Consider the following 21,498-nt stretch of genomic DNA (forward strand, 5'->3'; position numbering starts at 1 on the left):
GTTTTTGTTATAAATAGTTATCCATTAATTGCAAATTGCAGTTTTTATTAAACTTAATACCTAATAAAGGTAAAAGTTTATTTTTTAAAACTGCTTGGCACAATGTACTTTATGACTTAGTATGACTTCATTATATTCTTGTAATAAATAGTACAATAAGCAGATTCTACTGTGTTAATAATCTATTAAATATTTATATTAATGACTACAATTTTCAGACCTCATAAGATTTACCTTATCGAAATTGTTAAGTGATTGACATAATTCTCATTATTTATGATATTAGAATGTATAATTTTGTTACAAAAGGATTGCATTGATGAATGGACTTCATAATTTTTAATTGACATATTATATTGACAGACTAGCTTCTCATGCTGGATATAGTTTTTAAATTGAAGTGTATTTTGCACAAACACTAATTAATGTATGTATTTTGCAATTCAACTATTTATGATATATCCATAAGAATATAATAATTATTGTATATCTTATTAAAAAATAACAATTGATTTGTTTGTGTTGTTGGTATTTACTTATGTCTAGGTTCATATTTTTTTATATTATTTAGAATAAATAAATAGGATTTTTGTAATATATAAAATTAATCTGTGTAGTTATAAATAAAGTATTTTTGGTAAAACAATTTAATTAAGAATGTTATAGAAAATAAAGCAAGTGAGATTATAGCATAAGTATTTTATTTTTACAATAAAGTATAACAATTATGGACTACAGTAATATGCATGTGGCTAACTCCTTACATAGTATTTATTATTCAAATAATAATTTTAATATGAATAAAAAAAAGTATAAATCATTGTAATGACTACAAATCGCATATATAATCTATTATCATGTTATCATTTAAAAAATATATATTATAAACGCGAAAGTAACTCTGGCTGTCTGTATTTCTTTCACAGCTAAACACTAAACCGAATTTGACGAAATTTGTAATGAAGTCGGCTTAGATCTCTAGAAAGACTATAGGCTAATTTTTTGCCTAGCCCTGAATACCCTTAAAACGTAAGCGAAGCCGCGGACAACTAGTAATATGTAAAAGAAAAATATTTAAATTTAATTGGACTTTTGTTAGAATTAAAAATTTAAATATAGGTTCCTAATATGTAGTATGTCAGCTATTATGTGATAGATTTTGTGGCCCGTAAAATATTCAGGATAACATTTTCTTAATTTCTAGACAAATTAGAGTTCTAATTATAGTACAAATATTGCTAGAACACCTATCTTGACATTTGATTCTAAGATCGAAAGAAAAAACTCTGATGTTATGGACTATTATTTTTATTTGTATTTTTCATAAGAAATGCCATGCCATGAACTCTGAAGTGCTTTTCTAAATCGATAGGATTTTCAAATTGATCTCTACAAATTTTACATTGATTTTCTTGAATTGGTTCATCTTCGGAATTCGTATTATTAGGTTGTTTTAACAAAGCAGATTCATTATAGCATTGTTTTTTATTGATATATTCGTTAACGTCTGCTATGTTATGTTGTAACAGTAAGTGTGTTGAAAAAGAAGGTTTAACAACAAAGCACTGCCCACATTCAAGACATTGATATGCCATACATGGGTCTCTGTGAGTAATTATATGAGTTTCAAGCATTTGCTTATCTTCACACTGGTAATTGCATATGTGACATACATTTTCATTGATTGGCCCATGTTCAATTGGCGACTGTAATGGTATATTAATTTTTCTTTTGGTATCGTTATTTATTTTTCTGAACTTATTTTTTAATCTTTGCTTTATATTTCTTTTGCTTTTAAGGTTTAAACTCTTATTTTTCGGACGAGTAATATCTGTATCGATTTTGGTTAACATCACTTTTAGATCTAAGCATTTATGGTTCTTATGAAAAATAGCAAAATGTTTTTTAATATCATCCCAATTTTCACTAATCTTATTCTTACATAAATAGCACACAATTTGAAGATTTTCATTTGTCTCCTTCTGTGTGTATGTAATCTTATTTGGAGAACATTTATAAGGGCACTCATTTGGTAAAATTTTTATACTTTCATACTCACACCTGTATATGAAACTTCTCAAACATTTGTCACATTTTTTAACTACGCGATAATAACCCTTGTTAGCTTTAGTACTGTTATCATGAAATATTTTTATTAACATTTTTTTCATTTCATTGGATGCATGTTTATTTATAAAATGGTTGATTAAATTATGTAATTCATAGCATATGTAATTACAAGACATGCATGGATATACATGATTAAGGTTTTGTTCTGTTAAATGTTTATAATGAAAGTTCAAATGTTTGTTAACTTCATTTTTGACCAATAGTTGATTTGGACATATTTGACATGAAAAACAACTTAAAAGCTTATCATTGGTCTTACATGGATAATGTTGAATTTTAGGTGGTGCATTAAACCACATCACTGAACACAAGAGGCATTTGTAAACTTTTTTCATGTGACTTTTAACATGCATCCTGAAATCATTAGGGTGAATAATTTTGTTACAAAGTTTGTTGGGACACTTAATTCTTGTAGTAGCTCTGATCATATTAAAACCTTCACAATCATGATTATATGGGTAGGAAATACTTTTGGTAGACAAATGAATGCCGCATTCTGGGCAGTAATAAGGAGGAATTCTTAAATGAATACGTAAATGTGCCGTTATTGCACATATACTTGGTAATGAAAACATACAGACCGGACATGAATATACCATATTTGTATATTTCATATAATGTGCAGCTCTGTCTTCATGAATTTTATTTGTTCTGTTTATACTTTCTCTGCATTCATAACATGTGTTACAGTTGTCTTCAATTGTTGTCTGAACTTCAACTTGAGAGTTGTGTGGTAAAGTCCAATTAATATCTTGAATTGGCAGGGGTTCAATTTTAATGTCACTGACATTTATCGTAGCTGTCTTAAATGCATGGGATCTGATATGAGATAACAACCTGCATCGATTCTTGTTTATTATAATTTTACTGCAGTATCGACAAAAATATGTGATCTTCAAAGACTTCCGGTTTATATGATCATTATAGCTGGATTCAAAGAGAAACCTGTAACATAATTTTTGGTCTTCAATAGAATATGTGTATTTTAATTATATTAAAATATAAAAATTTTAATGCAACTTACTTATCTCCACAATCAGTACAAGGGAAGATTTTATAGCCATCTGTTGTTACAGGAATTGTGTAGTTTGGTAAAGCTTTGGTAAATAAAATATTTTTAATAGTCAGTCTGTCACAATTAATATCTGAACTCATATCTGCACCTTTAAAAGTTCTGAGATACACTTTATTAACACTTTAATAGCATTCTTTTGCTATAAAAGTGTAGCAGTAACTTATTTTATATTCATATAAACTATTTGTGATATTTAATTTCACATTGCACTTATAGTAGTATATAAAATTTAGATTTTTTTAAACATTTTCTAACATATATTTTTTTTTTTGAGTTTAAAAAGTCATTATTATGTTGTCTCTTTCCCTCCTTTACATTAATGGTAATTAATATCCAACAAAAGAAAGATTAACTTTTTTGTAAGTCTGTGCAAATAAAAAATGTGATGATGTATTTATAAAATTCACTTTTTCCCTAAATCTTAACAATAGTTTTATATTATATTTTATATCAACACCTCTAATTTTCCATATACATATGACAGCCAAACCAATAGTTTCGCCAATACGAAAAAAGCCATTAGGGTTACCATTACCAGTGAGTACCGTATGTTTTTGTAAATTATTATGCGGGCTGTGATAGTTACTAGTTTTATTTTATTTTGAAAGTAAATGATTCAAGTCAGATTTTTATATAATAAATTATATAAAAATCTATTTTTATTATGAATTTCGGCAGTACTTTAGAAGGAAATAGGCTAAATTTCCCACGTAAAATTCTATTTATATACATTTTAGGTAAGGAGAAAATGTACAGCCATTATGTATTGTATGAATTATGAAGAAGCAAAACGCTATTTATTTTAATTTACATTAATTTGTGACGTCAAAGTCTTTAAAGACAAATTCATTGCTATATTTGTTTTTTGGGTTTTAGTGACTATAATTTTACAAATATTCCTTACGTAATCTATTTAAGACAGAAAGAGAGAGAGAGAGAGAGGGTATGTGTGCAGTGTCTTTTCCAAAGACCAAAAAAACATAATTTTTGATAATGATTTGTTCATAATTGATGTCGATGATAATCTGAGCTTCCATGGTGATAATATAATCTAAATAATTTAAAAAAAATTAGTCTAAAATTAGGTTTTTAGAGTTAAATAATATTTTTTTGTTATAAGTATTAAAGATAAGCCTTGACTATCCAAGTTCTTTAAAAAGCTTAATAATTAGTATAAATATAGATTTTAACAATGACATAAGAAGTTCCTTCTTTAATTTGAAAATATGTATTTATTTGTCAAAGTAAACAGCAGCACATATTTGAGTCTTCAAGGTATTCAAATTCAATCCTTATTTAATCAATTACATAAATAAAATGAGATTTCTTGTTGCTCCCAAAAACAGCCTGTATTTTTCCTCCTATTTTTATCATAATTTTTAATATCATTATCAATTTCTATCTCTTCAAAAAAAAAACAGCCATTAATAAAGTATATATGTACTTTTCTTTATTATTTCCACACTTTAATACATTCACAAAGAAAATTATATTTAAAAAAGAAAAATTAATATATCTTTTAAAAATAATAATTATGTAGTAAATAGTTCAAAGCAATAATCATAATTTATAGCCTATATTGAATTGGCATTAAGATCACTATTATCTTGTTTAAGAAAAAAATTTAACAAATGTTTTTCATATTTATCCCGCTTTAAATAGTGAACAATATCTGTTCTTTCTGTAAAACTTTTTTGCTGAACAAGTGTTTCATACATCCGTTTATTTTCCAACATATCTTCATCGCTAGGAAATATTGTTAAATAGCTAGCAACTGCTTTAGCAGCATCATCAAATCTGTCTGAGTGATAATAAGAAATTTGCAAATAATTCAATACATCAGCTAATAACTCAGCACCAGAATCATACAATGGTTTTAGATTTTCCTGGCACTTTTGCCTGCATATAAGGAGAGGTAATATATTATTGGCAACAGTTATTATAAATTCAGGAGACACTTCTTGCTCCGATTGATGTTCACATTCTGCACGACATGAATTCTCCCATGTTAGATAATCTGTTAGAGTTTCCTCCATGTTGGCGATTGTATTACCCCAGTTGTTACTTTTGTAAGCTTGTATGCCTAATTTATATAAGATTTGATAGTCTTCACTTTCTAGATCTGTTACTTCCTTAACATCAACTTCAGGTTGCTGTATGTAGTACTCCACATTTCTTTTCATTGCTATATCATCAGAGTTAGCTACAAGATAAGTGTATGCAGCTGAAGCTGCTTTCGGTAAGGCATTCATTTCAAAGTAACATAAATGTAAATATTCATATGGCTTTTTTGATTGCATGTTGTATAATATTGCATCAGATACATTATTATACATATGAACACTTTCAAACTCTTCTTTCTGGCATTGAGATAAACAATCTTTTAGAGTAAGGAAATATTCAAATATCTTAAGATCATCTATATTTCCAGTGAATGTGTTATGATTTTCTGATTTGCATTTTAGCCTACAGTTAACATTTATTGTTTTGTAAACTTTGTATAAATGTAATGATCCTTCAAATTGTAATATACACTCAGACCATCTTTCTTTTGAAAACGCATCTACCGCTTTTTTGTAAACTGTATCTAGTGATGAAAATTTAAGACACTCACAATGCACAATAATACTTATAAATATTATAAGCTTAGCTAGTTTGTTATACATGATGATCATATTTTAATTGTGAAAAGAAGTTGGAATAATTATATTCACATGAGAAAAAAATAACGTTCACAAATTGATAGTGTATGCTGTTAAAACTATTATTAGTATCAACATGTATGACCTCAGTGAGTAACAACGAACTTATGACCTACATTGAATCAGTTTACCAAATGCTATGGAACGATTATTAGATTGGTTTCGTGAAAAAATGTTATAGTGTGCATCATGTTTTATGTACGTGAATATGTATAAGTTTATATGATAATAATTTATCTAACATTTGTAAAATTGATGTGTGCGTGACAATTCTCGTAGATTAGCAATAGCGTTAAGTATCGTAAAAGTATATTTCTACTGGCTATCTTATTAAATAACACGACAACATTAGTATAAATTATATTTGTAATATTATACGTGTTGAAACTCTACACCGTAACATTACAAAAAGTTTTTTTAACGTTTATATTTTACCGCGCTTCATTGACATTGACAAATGACACTTGACAAGTATACTTGCTTGTTTTGTTTCTTTTCTCCTAGAAAACGTTCTTCCATATTCAGCCTAACACGTTAAGGAGTTACCTAAAAACAAGTAAAAATTAAAAATAGTTACTGTACTAATTATGACCATATGGGAATGTGGCAAGTATGCTAGAATTATTTCCCGTTGAATCGTAATTCCAATCATCTCGGTAAAAAATGAATCAGCAACCCCTCTCACTAGTGGAAGTGTTTTATCATTAATGAAACTTTTTACAATACTACTTCAATGCCAGGAGACAATTTAACACAAAACTTTGTATCTGTAATATGAGATGGATGTCAGCTTGTAACCGCATGTACCGTCCGACAGTATATTCTTAGGAAACCAATGTCACTCAATTAAAGCTCTTGAGATCATCTACAATGACGGCTGCTTTTACGAGATCAATGAGAACGGAAAAATAAATGGTGGCAAGAATCCTTTTTAGTGTATCATTAAAATAACCTTGGCGGAAAAGTGTAATTGAAATCCTTTGACAAGAGACATCATGTAATCCGACAAAAATCACCTCCTTAACTAATGGGAATTTGAGTTTACCGAGACCTAGAAATCGTCTCCGGCTGATACCGGATGTTTTTACTCTTACAAGGGGTACAAAATAGAACATTCTCTTGTTCCACGGCGTGGGGTGTACTTTCACATCATAGATGATCACTGCTCTTGGCGCCTTGAAAGGTGGAACCTGTCCTTTATCTAGATACGCGCGGACTGCAATAATTATCCGCAAATCTATTCGTGCATTTGAAGGTCCCATAGCGGTAATGCCGAAACATACTTGACTTAACATTACTTAACTTTTCTTACTTTTTGCATGCATAGCATCTAAAATGCAAAAGATAAAAAAAGTTGAGTAATGTTCAAATTGTTGTGAAGTTATGTAGTTATAATTATAAAGTATTTTAAGCATGGCCAGACATGGTCCAAATTTAATGATAATTTTTTAAACATTATAAGAAGCTTATTTCGATACCCCTGTCGGTAGCACTAAATGTATGAACTAGTGTTCTCTTATAAAAACAAAACATTGTAACATATGTATACACAGCCTCTACCTCGGGAAGTAGGACGAGGACTACACATCCTAGTAAAAGGTGCCATAAATTCAAATCATCAAGTGTTTCTATTCAGCCACTGTCACCATATTTTATTCTTACGCTGCTTATGCTTTACTCACGTAAGCGGTATTGTACTCCAAGTTTCATCTAACTTACTAAAAAGTAGGTACTATCTTCATAGAACCTTTCATGGCTGTTGGCAAAGAGATGAGCATGGCATAACACATCATGTCATGTTATATAGTCACATCGAAGCAGGCAGGGTGCAGAAGTTTAATGCCTCCCACGTTACAAAAAAGTAATCATACAAATAGGTTAAATTAAGACAAAGAGTATTTTTTGACTTAAGTGACATGAAAATATACATTTGTTATATGATCTGTGATATTTGTTTTGATTACTTTATTACTTTATTTGTCTTTTTGAAAGATTTTTAAATTGAAGTATGAGTTATAATAATGCTGTTTTAGTTGGAAATTGGAGTGAAGAAAGGCTTAAAAATGAGGTGAAATATATTTTGTTCTAATGATTTAATTCAAGTTTATTTTGTTAGTAAAGTTATCTTTTATCCAAATGTATTACAACACAGACACGAAACAATACAAACATTTATTGTCTTTTACACTTTTTAATAGGTATTTGAAGGAATTTATCAAATTGTAATGAATTCCATGTGTTACAGTACGAGTTTAAGCTGTTTCTGCGCAAACGAGATAGGCGTGAACTTTTGCTACAACGTTCAAGAACTTTATTCAGTAATTTACTTAAAGAGGTACTTATTTTAAATGATAACTCTTATATAATAAAAAACAAAAAAAAAAAAAAACTGAAAAATATTTTAGTACAACATTCTAAATTGTGTCTGATGATCTACAAATTACATTATCTTATCACATCCTCACAAACGTTCACATACATACATCACATCACACACAGAAACACTCAACACACACACATACTCATTCCTGCTTTCAACTGTGGCGCTTTTTTTTTTACTTTCTCCATCATATAAACGTATTTTTTGTTTTTGTTTTGTTATATTTATTTCTTAAATTTGTTTTTACTTCTTCAAAGGACTCTGCCATGCATGTACTTAATGTTAATTTTAATTTTCCAGTAGAGGTTGGGCTAATTATCCTTAACACAGGTTATGTTAATAACCCATAAAGGATAATAAGTTTCACTGTTTTAGTGTTTTTAAAGTGCCAAACCACATGTAAATAAAGTACTTAGCAAATAGTCATATTTAAAACTAGTCATACTTTTTTTGTATACTCATATATGTATGTATATATAAGTTTATTTTTGTAATATTTTTTTGTACCAATAAATAAATAAAAAATATAAAAATATAAAGATTATCTACTATATGAATATTTCTAATAAAATATTTCTATTCTTTATTCATTAATCTTATCAGAATTATTATATTCGAAGTTTTGAAATCTTACCCATTCTTACAGAGACCGTTAGCTATTAGTGGGACGTTTGTCCTATATGGTTTTAACGTTCAGGTTGTGGCCTCGGATATGCCAGGTAATATAACTTTTTTAAAACATTAGTGAATTGTATCAATGATACGGATAAAATAATAACAATAATTCTTATTTTACTTAGTAAAAAACAGTGCAACTCGAGGTAAGACAGGATTGGCTTTATCGAGTCTGGTTAACGAAAGGCAAGTGGATTACATGCAAAATATTAATGACGGCTGCTTGATGACATTGTCGCCAATCACAACACCCTGTTGTAGAAATACCTTCGTTGTACTAAGGTTTTATTTGCTTGTATTTTTTTGGTTTTGAGTGTTGTTATATTATATGGAATACTACTATTATCCTTATATAGTTGTCTTAAAAAAATGTAGTGTCAAATTCGCACCCACGTAGGTATCTCATTAGTATAAAAAAATGATAAGATTAAAGATTGGTCGGTTAACTTAAACCGAGCTCGTATTTTACTTTAGTATTTAATCTAAAACATAACAATCATTTTGTTAAATATTATTGTATATTTTGACATCAATCTAGATCATCAATCTATAAAAAGATGACCTTATTATTTCGTTCTGATATCTGTATATAATTTTTAAAATCAATGTATTTTTAGCACTAAAGATCAGAATGTCTATGGCGAGAAAGTGAATTATGGGGACGAGTTTATATTAAAGGCGGAAAATTACGGTGATCCTCAGGTAAAATAATATAAGCGAGTATAAAATTTAATGACATACAAATTTTTAATAATATGTTGTCCAGAACATTTTAATTTTCCAAAAATACTACTATTAATATACTTTACATTTTATGGATTCAAGCTTCATTACAATATTTATTTATCTAGATTCGACCGACAATCATTTATTTACTTTGTATTACGAAATTGAAATACGAAAACCCTTTCCGAGAACTGAACAATTTATACGATTAAATATATACGAACAAAAGTTAATTAATTGAAATTATAAATTTCACTTGGCAGCGTGTTTGGACAGATAATCTATTGGACATTATTTACAGAATAAAGAATGTTTGATATTTCATACAGTTATATAGGCAGACATAACCACGTACCATTAGACACACCACTTGCCCCCCTACCGTTGAAATATAAATTATACAAATTATTTTTATGATGTGACGTGCGAAATCTGTATCTTATATTTTCTGTGTAATTTAGTGACATAAACATTTCAAAAATATCTAAACATGTTTTAAATTATAATTGACTTCATTGATTCTTAAAATAGGTATTGATTAATTTAATGTTTTACTTAGGCCCCGCCTTTGTATGTACGATACTCAGTAGAGGGTGTGCCGGGGCCTGCAGACAGAATGCCTATTAGCTTAAGTACTACAAAAGATAGCAGTTGTCGTTGGACAACAATGCCTCTTCTTCCTCGAGATCGCCTTGAAGGTCTCGGTAGTCCCATAAAGGTATTTATTTTAGACAAACATAATTACTTGGTGGTAGGGCTTTGTGCTAGCCCGTCTGGGTAGGTACCACCCACTCATCAGTTATTCTACCGCCAAATAACAGTACTCATTATTGTTGTGTTTCGGTTTGAAGGGTGAATGAGCCAGTGTAACTACAGGCACAAGGGACATACCATCTTAGTTCCCAAGGTTGGTGGCACATTGACGATGTAAGGAATAGTTATTATTTCTTACAGCGTCATTGTCTATTGGTGATGGTGCCCAAATGCTCGTACGCCAGCCTATAACATAAAATAAAAATTAACATTAACATCATATAACAGTTCATCTGTACTTATATTTTAAATAAAAAAGTAACCCTGTTTGTCTCTACTGCGCTTTCATGGTCAAACTACTGATCCAAATTTGAATTTGGTATGAAGCAGACTTGAACACCAAGAAAGCTTATTTGACTACTCTCTCAAGCCTAACACTTAACAAGTACAGCCAATACAGACTTATTTTATCTATAATAAAATGTCACCATGGTTGTGGAACTTTTCGTGGTAAATAATGGTAATTGGTTGGGAATGATTATGCACCCATATTTCTCATCGTGTTGAAATGAAGGTTTAGACCAAATGTGTAGTGCCGCCTTTATTTTGACTAATATAAAATAGATACGTTATATGAGTATTTTTATTTTTATTTTAAGTTAAGGCTTAATATAAATAAGCAATAATATTGTAATATTAGACCAGCGCAAGACTCGTCATAAAAAATTGCGTAGCGGACAAGAGTTTATGTATAATGAATCAAAATTGGATGCAAACCTTTTTCGGACCCGTGAGTAGATAATTAAAATTACATAAAATTCATTTTCATTTTTGTTGTTTCAATTGTATCATCCAAATAATTGGTGTTGTGTTTACTCATTGCTATTTTTTCATATGTTATGTAATTTTCGCTCCGATGTATTTCTCTTTGTTAAATAGAACAATGTACTAACAGTATAGTATATAAGAGATAATTATACACATGGGCCTAGAGAGGTAATCATCTCTTATAATTTCAGGAATGTGGAGTGACGTGTCGTAATTACGTTGATATTCACGGAAGGCATACAGCAGAGAATATATTTACCTTAGTCAGCGATGTAGAGACCAAGACAAAGGATTAATGATAATAACACAAATTTTCTTTAAAGCGTCCTTCACACAAAAGTATACATTTTGAAACCATAGAAGAAAATTGAATACGTTATCTCGACCTTTTCATTAGTAAATTTATAATTTCTAATGTACAATTAATTAACCTAATAAAATGATTAAATGAATCGTTGGTATTTCATTTTCGTTTTCTATATTTTTTTTGTACGAACATACACTTACCAAATACTTTTCAAATTAAATAAATAAAAGGAATCAAAACAAGGCGAAACGAGCCTCGAAGCTAAATTTGATAAAAATTAAAAAAAAAACTAATTCTTCATTGGGATATAAAACTCATACGGATAAGTGTTTTATTGAATTACAGGCTAAAATCTTAAACTTACTACTAGATAGTATGAAACAAAGTCCCTTTCGCTGTCCTTATATCCCTTCTTCTTCTCTTTCGTATGCTTCATTACTGAAGGTTGTTCTTGTTCTGAAATGCTTTTACCGATGTGTCTACCTATCCCTATAAATCTGTCAAATTATGCAACGGATTTTTAAGCGGTTTTTTCTGTAATATATTTAGTATTAGTGTTGCATCCGTGCGAAGACGGGGCGGGTCGCTAGTTTATATTTAATCTGTACATTGTCCACCACTACAGTCCCAATAGGACTGGTCTTATTGAATTGAAAAATATTAAATTTATAAAAACAAAAAAAAATTGTCATAATTATATTTATGTCATTCTGTTTACTTATTTCGCAATGTTCAGGGTTATTTTAGTCTTTATATAACATGCTGAAGGTGGAGGAAGATAAAGGCATTGTTTATTGCAATCGCGTTCTTCTCGGTAATTGGTACGAAGCTTCCAAATTAGAAGAGGTAATCTCGCCTTTGTAAAACAAATTACTTATAGCAAGTCAAATAATATTAATTTAATTTAATCCGTAGTACAAACTAAACAAATTCCTCGAGCAAATGAAAAGAGGTGATTTGATGTTGGCTAAATATAGAAAAATGTCTGAAAACCTTAATAAGCCAACAGTGTTGACTCAATCGTCGGGCACTATTGGCTTTGGCGCTAAAATTTCCCTCCTCGCGCCCCACGTGCCAGGTTAGCAATAAAATAAGTAAGGCTCAGGTTGCTACGTAATCTCGTTAATATTCCAATATCGTTTGAGAGAACGACTTATAATGACCATTCATTGCTTTCAGTGAAAATTTTTTTACTGATCGAAATTGAAGGTATTTGGACGATTTAGGTATTCTGTTTGCTGTAAAATTTTAATTATTTTCAGACTTGAAGATATTTTTTTCGTTTTAAATTTTTTTTTTCAATGTATATAGTAATATAGCACTACAGTGAGTCAAACATTTTTTTCGTTTACGATATTTTATGAAATTAAACGGTTTCCATTTTCAATAAATATTTATGAAATCGACTAATCAATATATTATATTGAATGATAAATTAAGTCAATTTTATTAGCATAATTAATATATATTTATTTCTCAAACAATAAAAAAATAATAAACCTATTAGCAAAGATCTTTACAACATAATAAAACTTATAACATCTGAATACAGCAACAGATCCGCCGAGGGATGATAAAAAAGGTTTACTTCTCGGAGGTCGGATAACGACAAATGAAATTAATTATTCTCAAGACCTGGAGGATGGATGTACTTTAGTAGGCCTAACAAATATTCAACCCGCAGAAAGAAGCACTTTCATTATAACCAGCGCTGATTATTGCAACCGTGAAGAAGAAACTCTTAAATATAATCAGGAATTTCTTCTAACCGTTTCGTCTTCCGTTGCAAGGAATAAGGTAAAGTATAATAGATTTAAGGAATTAATTAAAATTTGTTAGGGTATTATCATAACTTAATACTAGATGGCGCTATCAGTACTCTGAGATTTGGTTGTGTTATTTTGCCATTTTAGAAACGAATTGACATAAAACTCCACTAAAAGTGAGTAATTTTTAGTTCATTGCAAATTAAAAAAAATTGTTTATAAGTAGGTTTGGTTACTAATCAATTAGTTTGTTTTTAAATGATTTTCGTATACATATATGTTTTAAAATAAATATACATGTTAAATACATTGTTACAGCCCCTTTATGTAAGATATGATCCAAACCCAATACCTGGCCTCAGCGGAATGTTTCCACTATACCTTAGCAAACATCCGGTATCTAATACAAGATGGCGCATCCTGCCTATTCAGGGACCAAATATTACTAGATTTGAGCAAGAGGGGAAACCAGTGCAAGTGAGATTACAGATAATATAGGAATAATAATATAGAATAAAGCACAACCTTGCATTATTAATTACTATGTTATGAAACCATTTCATAATAACGATAAAAATGTAGGTAGCTCTTTTCTTACCAATCAGATTTTGAAAAAGGTCTTGGTAAGAATTTATAATATTGTTTTATACTAAATCAACCTAATAAAATTAGCATGTGTATACGTCGCTTTAGAATACATAATAAGGTTCGTGTAAAGAAAGAAATTACTATTTGTATAAACCTAATACATCTAAATCGTACATTACATTAAAATTGAGAAATGTCTTAGATATTTTCTGAAATTAAAATACTTTCCGTTTCCTCATTTCAGGTAAATACGGACATCATAATCAATCACTGTGCCACTAATGTGAACTTAGGTATTAACATTGGCTGCTGGGCAATGGGATTTCATGGAAAAGTAAACTTAATTATATAATTCGTTGTCATTTATAATATACTATAGTAAGATATAAGAAAAAATGTATAATTAATTTCAGCTTTGTGCGCCTTTGATGAAAACAAGCTTAGATGTATATGGAAAGGAATTGCCAAGCAATATCTGGCAAATATACATTCCTATTGCTAATTAAAATGTTTTACAAGCAAGAAATTACTTGTACGGCGTTTGAATTGTCTATTTATAAACTTTGTTTTATAACTTTATAACGTTATTCTTAATTTAAGTTTAGATTTCTTAAATATATATATATTAAATAGAAATGATAATGGATGATTTTTATTTATTACGGTTTTTGAGATTTTTTCGTATTTTTTGCATATAAAAAAAATGTTTTTACTATAGTCAATCAATACAATAATCAAGCTAAGTAATAAATTTTAGTGTTTGAGTTTGTAGGGGGTAAAATTCTTAAAAGGAATAAAAGAAAAATACCCTTTTTTAGATGACTCTTTAAATAAATTTAAAGGAGTGTAATCTGAATTTACAGTAATAAAGTAGTTTTGTCAATAAACATAGGTATGTATTGGTTGACTGCCATACTATATCCAGGATCCTTCTCTGTTATAGCGGGACGCCACGCCTTGAGAGTGTTTCAGGGTACCGAGAACAACAAGCGGCATACTTCCGGTAGGGTAGGGTTGATGCCACCCGTCTTGCTCCCTGATACAGGTAAGGTACTTACGTTGGAGCCATGCCCGGGAAGCATCTATGACGACTTGAATGCGAGTTTCGTGTCTGGATACGGTAAAGTATTTCACGTTGTCATATCATAGGCCGAAAAATACGTAATGTCTCTAGTACAAACAATAAAAATACATGCTGTAAGCTCCCTTTCTTCCCTGGAACTACGTGATACGTGTAGATATTTAAAGTAAGAAATCAATTTTGCAAAGCTTACCTATTATCTCAGAATTATTTTAAAAAATGTTGTTCCAACATATTTTATTTTGACTGATCTGCATAATTATTAAAAAAAACAAACAGATTATTAAATTATCTAGCTGTATGCCATCTAACATAAAAAAATAATTGAAATTTCGTCTCTATATAACTCCATGAGAGGGCAAAATCCCATGTATGTGCGAAAGATTGTTATAGGATGCAGTGACTTGCGAATAAAGAGACGCATATTGGGAGTATGTGGACACCATGGGAAAGATTTTTAATCGAATATAATCGTATCTGTAAAGATTGTTTAGTGGATTTAGCTAAAAATGTCGATCGGACATAGGTGAAATAACTTAATTTATATAACGTTGATTCCCTTTTCTCCGTAATACTTATATTACATTTATTAACATTTTTTATTTTAATAATTAAAAATAATCACAAGTAATATAAATAAATATACAAAGTTCCTGAATTTGTTATTATCAGCATTTTTTTCCTAAGCTATCTTTCCCGAGATTTTTTATTTATATTTCCTATCATCACGAACATGCTTTTAAATATTTTTTCAAAATTGTTTACGTAATTGATACGTACACATCGAGATGAGAATTTTTTACATTAAAAGCGCAAGAAGAGAGAAGATACAAGACCTTTTGCTAGACAGATTTATACCCCAAGTACAGGGCACATAGTCAGCTTTTTTTGGCATACTTTTCGGTAAAGTCAATGAGGTCCATTTTTTCGATTTATTTGTTTTTGTCATCATTGGTTCAACTTATTAAAGAAGAGAACACGGTATTGTTTAATTAAGTAACATTTATGACTTTGTGTTACTTTTTAAATCGGCCTTTGGAAGATAACTATTTAATCTACTTCTTGTTTGAAAATTCAAGTTTTAAAAATAGTTTCGAAAGTAATATCGTCATTAAATCGTCATCATCATCAGCATCATGAATTTGGATGAATGCATTTCGAATATAATTTAGAATCTCTCAATTAGTTTAGTTAATGTAACCGTTAAGTTAATTGAACCTAATCGAAAGATATAAAAATATAAAATGGTATACATATAAATCTATACCATTGACATTTAATACATTTTATTATAAATAAACATAACCGTTCACGATTTTTCGATAGCTTACAAACTCTCAAGATTATAATTGAATGGTATTTACAATTTTATACAAATATATACGAACGTTTCATATTATCGAAAGGTGTGTCTGACAGACACACCTTTTACTTCAAAAATGTTAAATTGCTGACTCTCATAGGGTTGGCTTCCCTCTATATCTTATATCGTATATGCTTATATGTTTCGAAGGCTGCTGCGGTCAATTTTCTTCACTACCCTATCTCAAGTCCACGTGTATTACATACAAACATACCTACTCTAAAGTCTGTTTAGTTTCTTTATAGATCAAAAGAAAAAAATATTGCCTAAAAATGAAACGAAATATTTATTACAATACAAATATATCTGCATCTTATAGAACCTTCGTTATCGTTTTATTTATTATTCGAAGACTAATGGCTTAAGAATCGCCAGCTTACTGCATCAGTTCGTAGACAATGAATAAGTCATAATCCTTCGTTATAATATCTGATCTGAAAGTAATATGAATATCCGAACATCATGTTCTATAGATCTCAAGTAAAAATCCAGGTTTCATTCTAAAATGCACTTCAATATTTCTACGGACAAGAAAGTCCGACTAAGAAAGATGTCATTAGGCCCCAAATTAAATATTTTTACTTTCAAATCCGCCAATTTGTTGTATTCAAACACTTCTATTTCCGAGTTCTTTTTCCGAGCGCATTTCGAAAATGAAATAACTTCGTTACATCGTTATTGGTGTTGTATCATTGAAGGTTATGGATTTCGCTTTTATAAAAACTTTCCGCGGCGTTCCGGGCTTGGGTTGCACTGATTTCTTTATATAGAAGCCTTTGATTGCCTCCATTTTTTAATTTTGAACGTGAATTATAAAGGCGCGAATGTCCATTTATTGATCTTATAGGTTACTGTTGATTTTATCTCAGATAATATGTTCGTGTTTACAATCTATATTATGCTGAGAGCTGAGATGGCCCAGTGGTTAGAACGCGTGCATCTTAATCCATGATTACGGGTTCAAACCCAGGCAAGCACCTCTGAATATTACTGTGATTAATTTGTATTTATAGTTCATCTCGTGCAGGTCAAATTTCATAGAAATTCTGCGACATGTGTATTCAACCAATCTGTATTGCAACAGCATGGTGAAATATGTTCCAAACCTTTTCTTCAGAGGGAGATGAGGCCTTAGTCCAGCTGTGGGAAATAACAAACTGTTGTTGTTGTTACACTTAGAGGCGAAAGAAAACTATCGGAAGAAAAAAAATGCATCCAATCCTAGTACATAATTATATGTCGGTATAGTTACCGCTTCAGAATATGAGGAACCTATAGCAGATAATTAAGTTAAAGCTTATTCATGAGTTGTTAGGATAATACGTTTATTGAAGCTGACAATTTTGATAAATAAATTAGTGACGATAATCCTCTTAACAATATTTATAGCTGAACAAATATTAAGTTCTTGGTGTGCGGCTCATTGCGAGTCTAGTCTCATCGTCAGACCTCATTATACCATGCCGATATCGATTGTTATTACAACTGCTAGGCAATCCGTACATGCTTCTTACGTAATAAAATGTGTAAGAATACTTTAGTGAAGAAAATCAAAATGACTGTGGACATGAATACTATCAGGTGATTTTCACAGTTTATAAGGTAATAAATTTAGTCCGTATTTTTACAAATATACATTTTATATTACTTGATTAGAATTAGATAACCAAGTCAATTTTTTAAAGCTTCACGTACGATCTACACTTCTACTCAATATTAATTATCAAACCAAATATATCATTTCAAATTCAATCAGTACTACAAAGTTTCCCGAAACTGTCGAACTAAGCTAATATAAGTTAGATTAATTGAGAAATGGTTTAAAGATTTGACGTAATAATGTTAGTAAATCAATCCTTATATGATGTTTCAAAACAGTGCGTAGCTGGGTTAGGGGGGCCGTCGGTGCATAGAAAAAGAATCGGGCCCTCACCCCCTCTTTCCCATCCCTCTTTAACTAATAATTACCCTTTAAAATTATAGATATCAAATAAGAAATATTGTGCGCAGGGTCATGATTTTCTAGGTACATAACCTTAAGGGCTCAGGGGGCCCCCTGAGCTCCGGGGCCCTGCTGCACTGCACCTCCTGACCCTACCATAGCTACGCCACTGTTTTAAAAGCAAACTTGAAAAGAAGACTTTAGGACCTTTAACGGAGTTAATTGATCTTTATGACGATTACTGCAATATAAAAAGAGTCATGACACTTCTGTTGAATTTTCCTTTTTAAAACATGACCAATGAATTATTCGAATATGGTAATTGTGAAAGATATGTTGATGTAAAGTAAATTAAACCTCGTGTCTGATATTGAATCATTGAACCATAAACTTTAACGAACTGAACTTTATACCAGGAAAACGCCAAAATGGGCTTTTATTTTTACACGTAACGTGTATCTATTGATGCAGAATGAATACTGAAAATTGTTTTGGTAATAATACGTACATTATTTGTGAAATTTTATAAAATACTAGATTAACCTACAGCTTTGCTTTCGTACAACTTAATAACGAAAAAAAAAAAAACAATAAAAACACTTACATGTCCGTAATGCAGTTCATAGTTCTGTACAAAGTTTAGTTTATCAGAATCAGTTCAGCGCTTTACCCGTGGACTGAACAGACAGCAAAAACGCAGCTACTTTTACATTTATAATACAAAATACGCAATTGATTTTCTTTTTTGTAATCATTCAAATTCATTTATTGATTACTAATTGTTGCTAGCAATTTCGTTCGTCTTTTAGTGGTTGAGAGTCAAATATTAGAAATAAAAAAAGGCTTAGCCTATCACCTTCCGTGGACGGAGGTTTTGTTTCGGAGGTTCGACCATAAAATAGCATCCGATAGACAGAGTTACTTTCGAATTTATAATATTAGAACAGATTATGTAGCTTTATTAAAATGTTATATTATATTTTTCATTGTTGAAATTAAATAAATTTTGCGATAATAAGAACATTATGATAAATATTGTACATAGAAATGTCCAAAAGAACTATTACGATCTAACAGCAATCACACTGATAGAGAGTTGTTCGTTTGTTATTTCATCGCTGTTTTTTCCGGTTTGACGTGAAAGTACTTGATGTATAACTTTTTATTTCATTTACGACCATGTTGGGTTAATTGAATACATTATGTGTTTCATGAGATATATGTTATTATGAAACAATAATCGAATTCCACAGTGTTTAAATGGATGGTGTATAAAACTTATTAAAATTTTTTTTTATACAAATTGGCACAGTCAAAGCATGGTCTAGCAAAGTTATAAAATTATGTATTTGCGTTTGCCCCGAAAAATCTATACGGTAATTGTTTCAAAGAACATCTAACAGAATAGTATTAAATATTTTGACATTTATTTTCTATCTGCCCTAAATCTATAATCGTGCACGTGTGATACTGTCACATGCTGTCCATGGGAAGTATCACTCATCCGTTTAGAGCTACTGCCGGATGTTCTAGTTCTAGGAAATGATGACGTTTTAGTCGTCTCACAGACTGGTCTAATCAATTTTATCAGTCCAATTTAACTGCACGAAAGACAGCTAGTGGATTCTCTAGTGTTGCCAACCTGCCAGTGTTGTGTGAGTCACTAGAATATTGGGTCCTGGTTGAAAATTGACCATAAGTCCGGTAGGTATAAGTAGGATTCGTGTATAATATTTTTTTACGTTTTCTTAAAGAGTAAATAAGTCTTAAAATTTATTTTCGTCCCTTACCTTAGGTGCGCCGTACCGCTATAAAAAATAATAACTACTGCACTTAAAAAGAACAGTATGAGCGAATATATCGACCTCTAATATTGAAGACGGTATTGACACTGTCAAGTTAGCAAGACAGCTCAAACAGAATAAGATACACTTTTAAATTTCGAAATCAATTTTACGAAAATCAAAATTAATACTGTAATGATATTTCCATTTTCCACACTGCATAAATTGTTTGCTGATGCACGGGAGCGCACAATAACCAATAATAATTGTTTAATAAAATATGTTAATTAGCATACATTGGCTGCGGCTGTGATAGACATTCAAGATCACGTTCATTTACGAGCATATCGTTTCAATTATATTTCAATGTTTCCATATTTTATTTTTATTTTTTATTCATGTTTTATGCTAAACAGGTGTTTTAATTGTAAGACTACAAGAATACAGTGAAATTATTTCTGGAAAGAAGTTAGGAAATGTCATTTGTAAGTTGATGGTAATGTAGTAAATAACCTTAAGAGGTTGTGAACAATTTATTTCAAAAGATATGTTGTATATTTAATTCTTGTTTTTTTTTATTTATTTCGTCCTATATTATATATATATATATTATTTAAAAAAAAGATATTGGACAAAATTAATTCTTATCTTTATTATAACAATTCGTGTACTCAATTCGCACGTTTTCCTGATGTTCTGATTTTCTTTGTCTTTGAAACAGTTCATATATATATATTGTTTTAAAACACTTACTTGATGTTTTTATTGGACTGGCCATTAAAATAACGAAAGTTCAAATTGTCGGTTCAGTTTCATATACTTTATAATTTATATACTTTAAATTTCATATACTTTATAAAAAAATTGTTCTCAAAAGATATCTTACGAAAGATGAAATTAAAAGTTAAAAGCTGGTACTTCTATTAAAAGGAAGCACTGCTTAATGAAACCAATATTTCTTCATTACGGATATACTTCTATGCACTGTACCACTTTTTTATTATTTATTTTAATAACAGGATACTGTGGCACGTTTTTACTTTGCATAACAAGATGTAATATTAATATATATTTTTTCATATTAAAAAAATATACATATAAAAGTGTATTTATATTATGATAATTTTTTTTTAAATTAGCGGTTGGTTTTGTGCTAGCCTGTCTGGCAAGTATCACCCTCTCATCGGATATTTTAGGGTATGCCAGGGTAACTGGCGTATTGGCGATGCAAGGAGTAGATGTATTTCTTACAGCACCACTGTCTATGGTGACCACTTACCAACAAATTATGCATTTGCCGTTAACTGTGCCACAAAAATTGAAAAGGGTCCCAAATTCCATGATTTAATAGCATGTGTGACCAGAAGTCAAGTGTGACTCTACAGAGATATACTCGAG

The 21,498-nt window shown here is 30.0% G+C and overlaps 3 protein-coding genes across 3 annotated transcripts; 1 reads left to right on the forward strand and 2 right to left on the reverse strand.

Moving 5' to 3' along the window:
* Positions 1-734: 734 nt before the first annotated feature.
* On the reverse strand, positions 735-3,774 carry LOC124533486 (zinc finger protein 687-like). The gene is made up of 2 exons (XM_047108847.1): positions 3,155-3,774; positions 735-3,075 (listed from the first exon to the last, which is right to left on the reverse strand). The coding sequence occupies exons 1-2, from the start codon at positions 3,283-3,285 to the stop codon at positions 1,293-1,295; spliced, it is 1,914 nt and encodes a 637-aa protein (XP_046964803.1). The 5' UTR covers positions 3,286-3,774; the 3' UTR covers positions 735-1,292.
* Positions 3,775-4,722: 948 nt separating this feature from the next.
* LOC124533562 (cartilage-associated protein-like) lies at positions 4,723-6,249 on the reverse strand. Its single transcript, XM_047108971.1, has one exon. The coding sequence runs from the start codon at positions 5,878-5,880 to the stop codon at positions 4,780-4,782; it is 1,101 nt and encodes a 366-aa protein (XP_046964927.1). The 5' UTR covers positions 5,881-6,249; the 3' UTR covers positions 4,723-4,779.
* Positions 6,250-6,380: 131 nt separating this feature from the next.
* On the forward strand, positions 6,381-14,502 carry LOC124533644. The gene is made up of 12 exons (XM_047109092.1): positions 6,381-7,975; positions 8,153-8,242; positions 8,934-9,006; positions 9,088-9,244; positions 9,580-9,664; positions 10,248-10,406; positions 11,142-11,231; positions 12,492-12,654; positions 13,129-13,373; positions 13,661-13,819; positions 14,175-14,264; positions 14,344-14,502. The coding sequence occupies exons 1-12, from the start codon at positions 7,916-7,918 to the stop codon at positions 14,434-14,436; spliced, it is 1,464 nt and encodes a 487-aa protein (XP_046965048.1). The 5' UTR covers positions 6,381-7,915; the 3' UTR covers positions 14,437-14,502.
* The last annotated feature ends 6,996 nt before the right edge of the window (positions 14,503-21,498 follow it).

The sequence above is a fragment of the Vanessa cardui genome, chromosome 1 (assembly GCF_905220365.1).
Source record: "Vanessa cardui chromosome 1, ilVanCard2.1, whole genome shotgun sequence".
NCBI classification, from domain to species: Eukaryota; Metazoa; Arthropoda; class Insecta; order Lepidoptera; family Nymphalidae; genus Vanessa; species Vanessa cardui.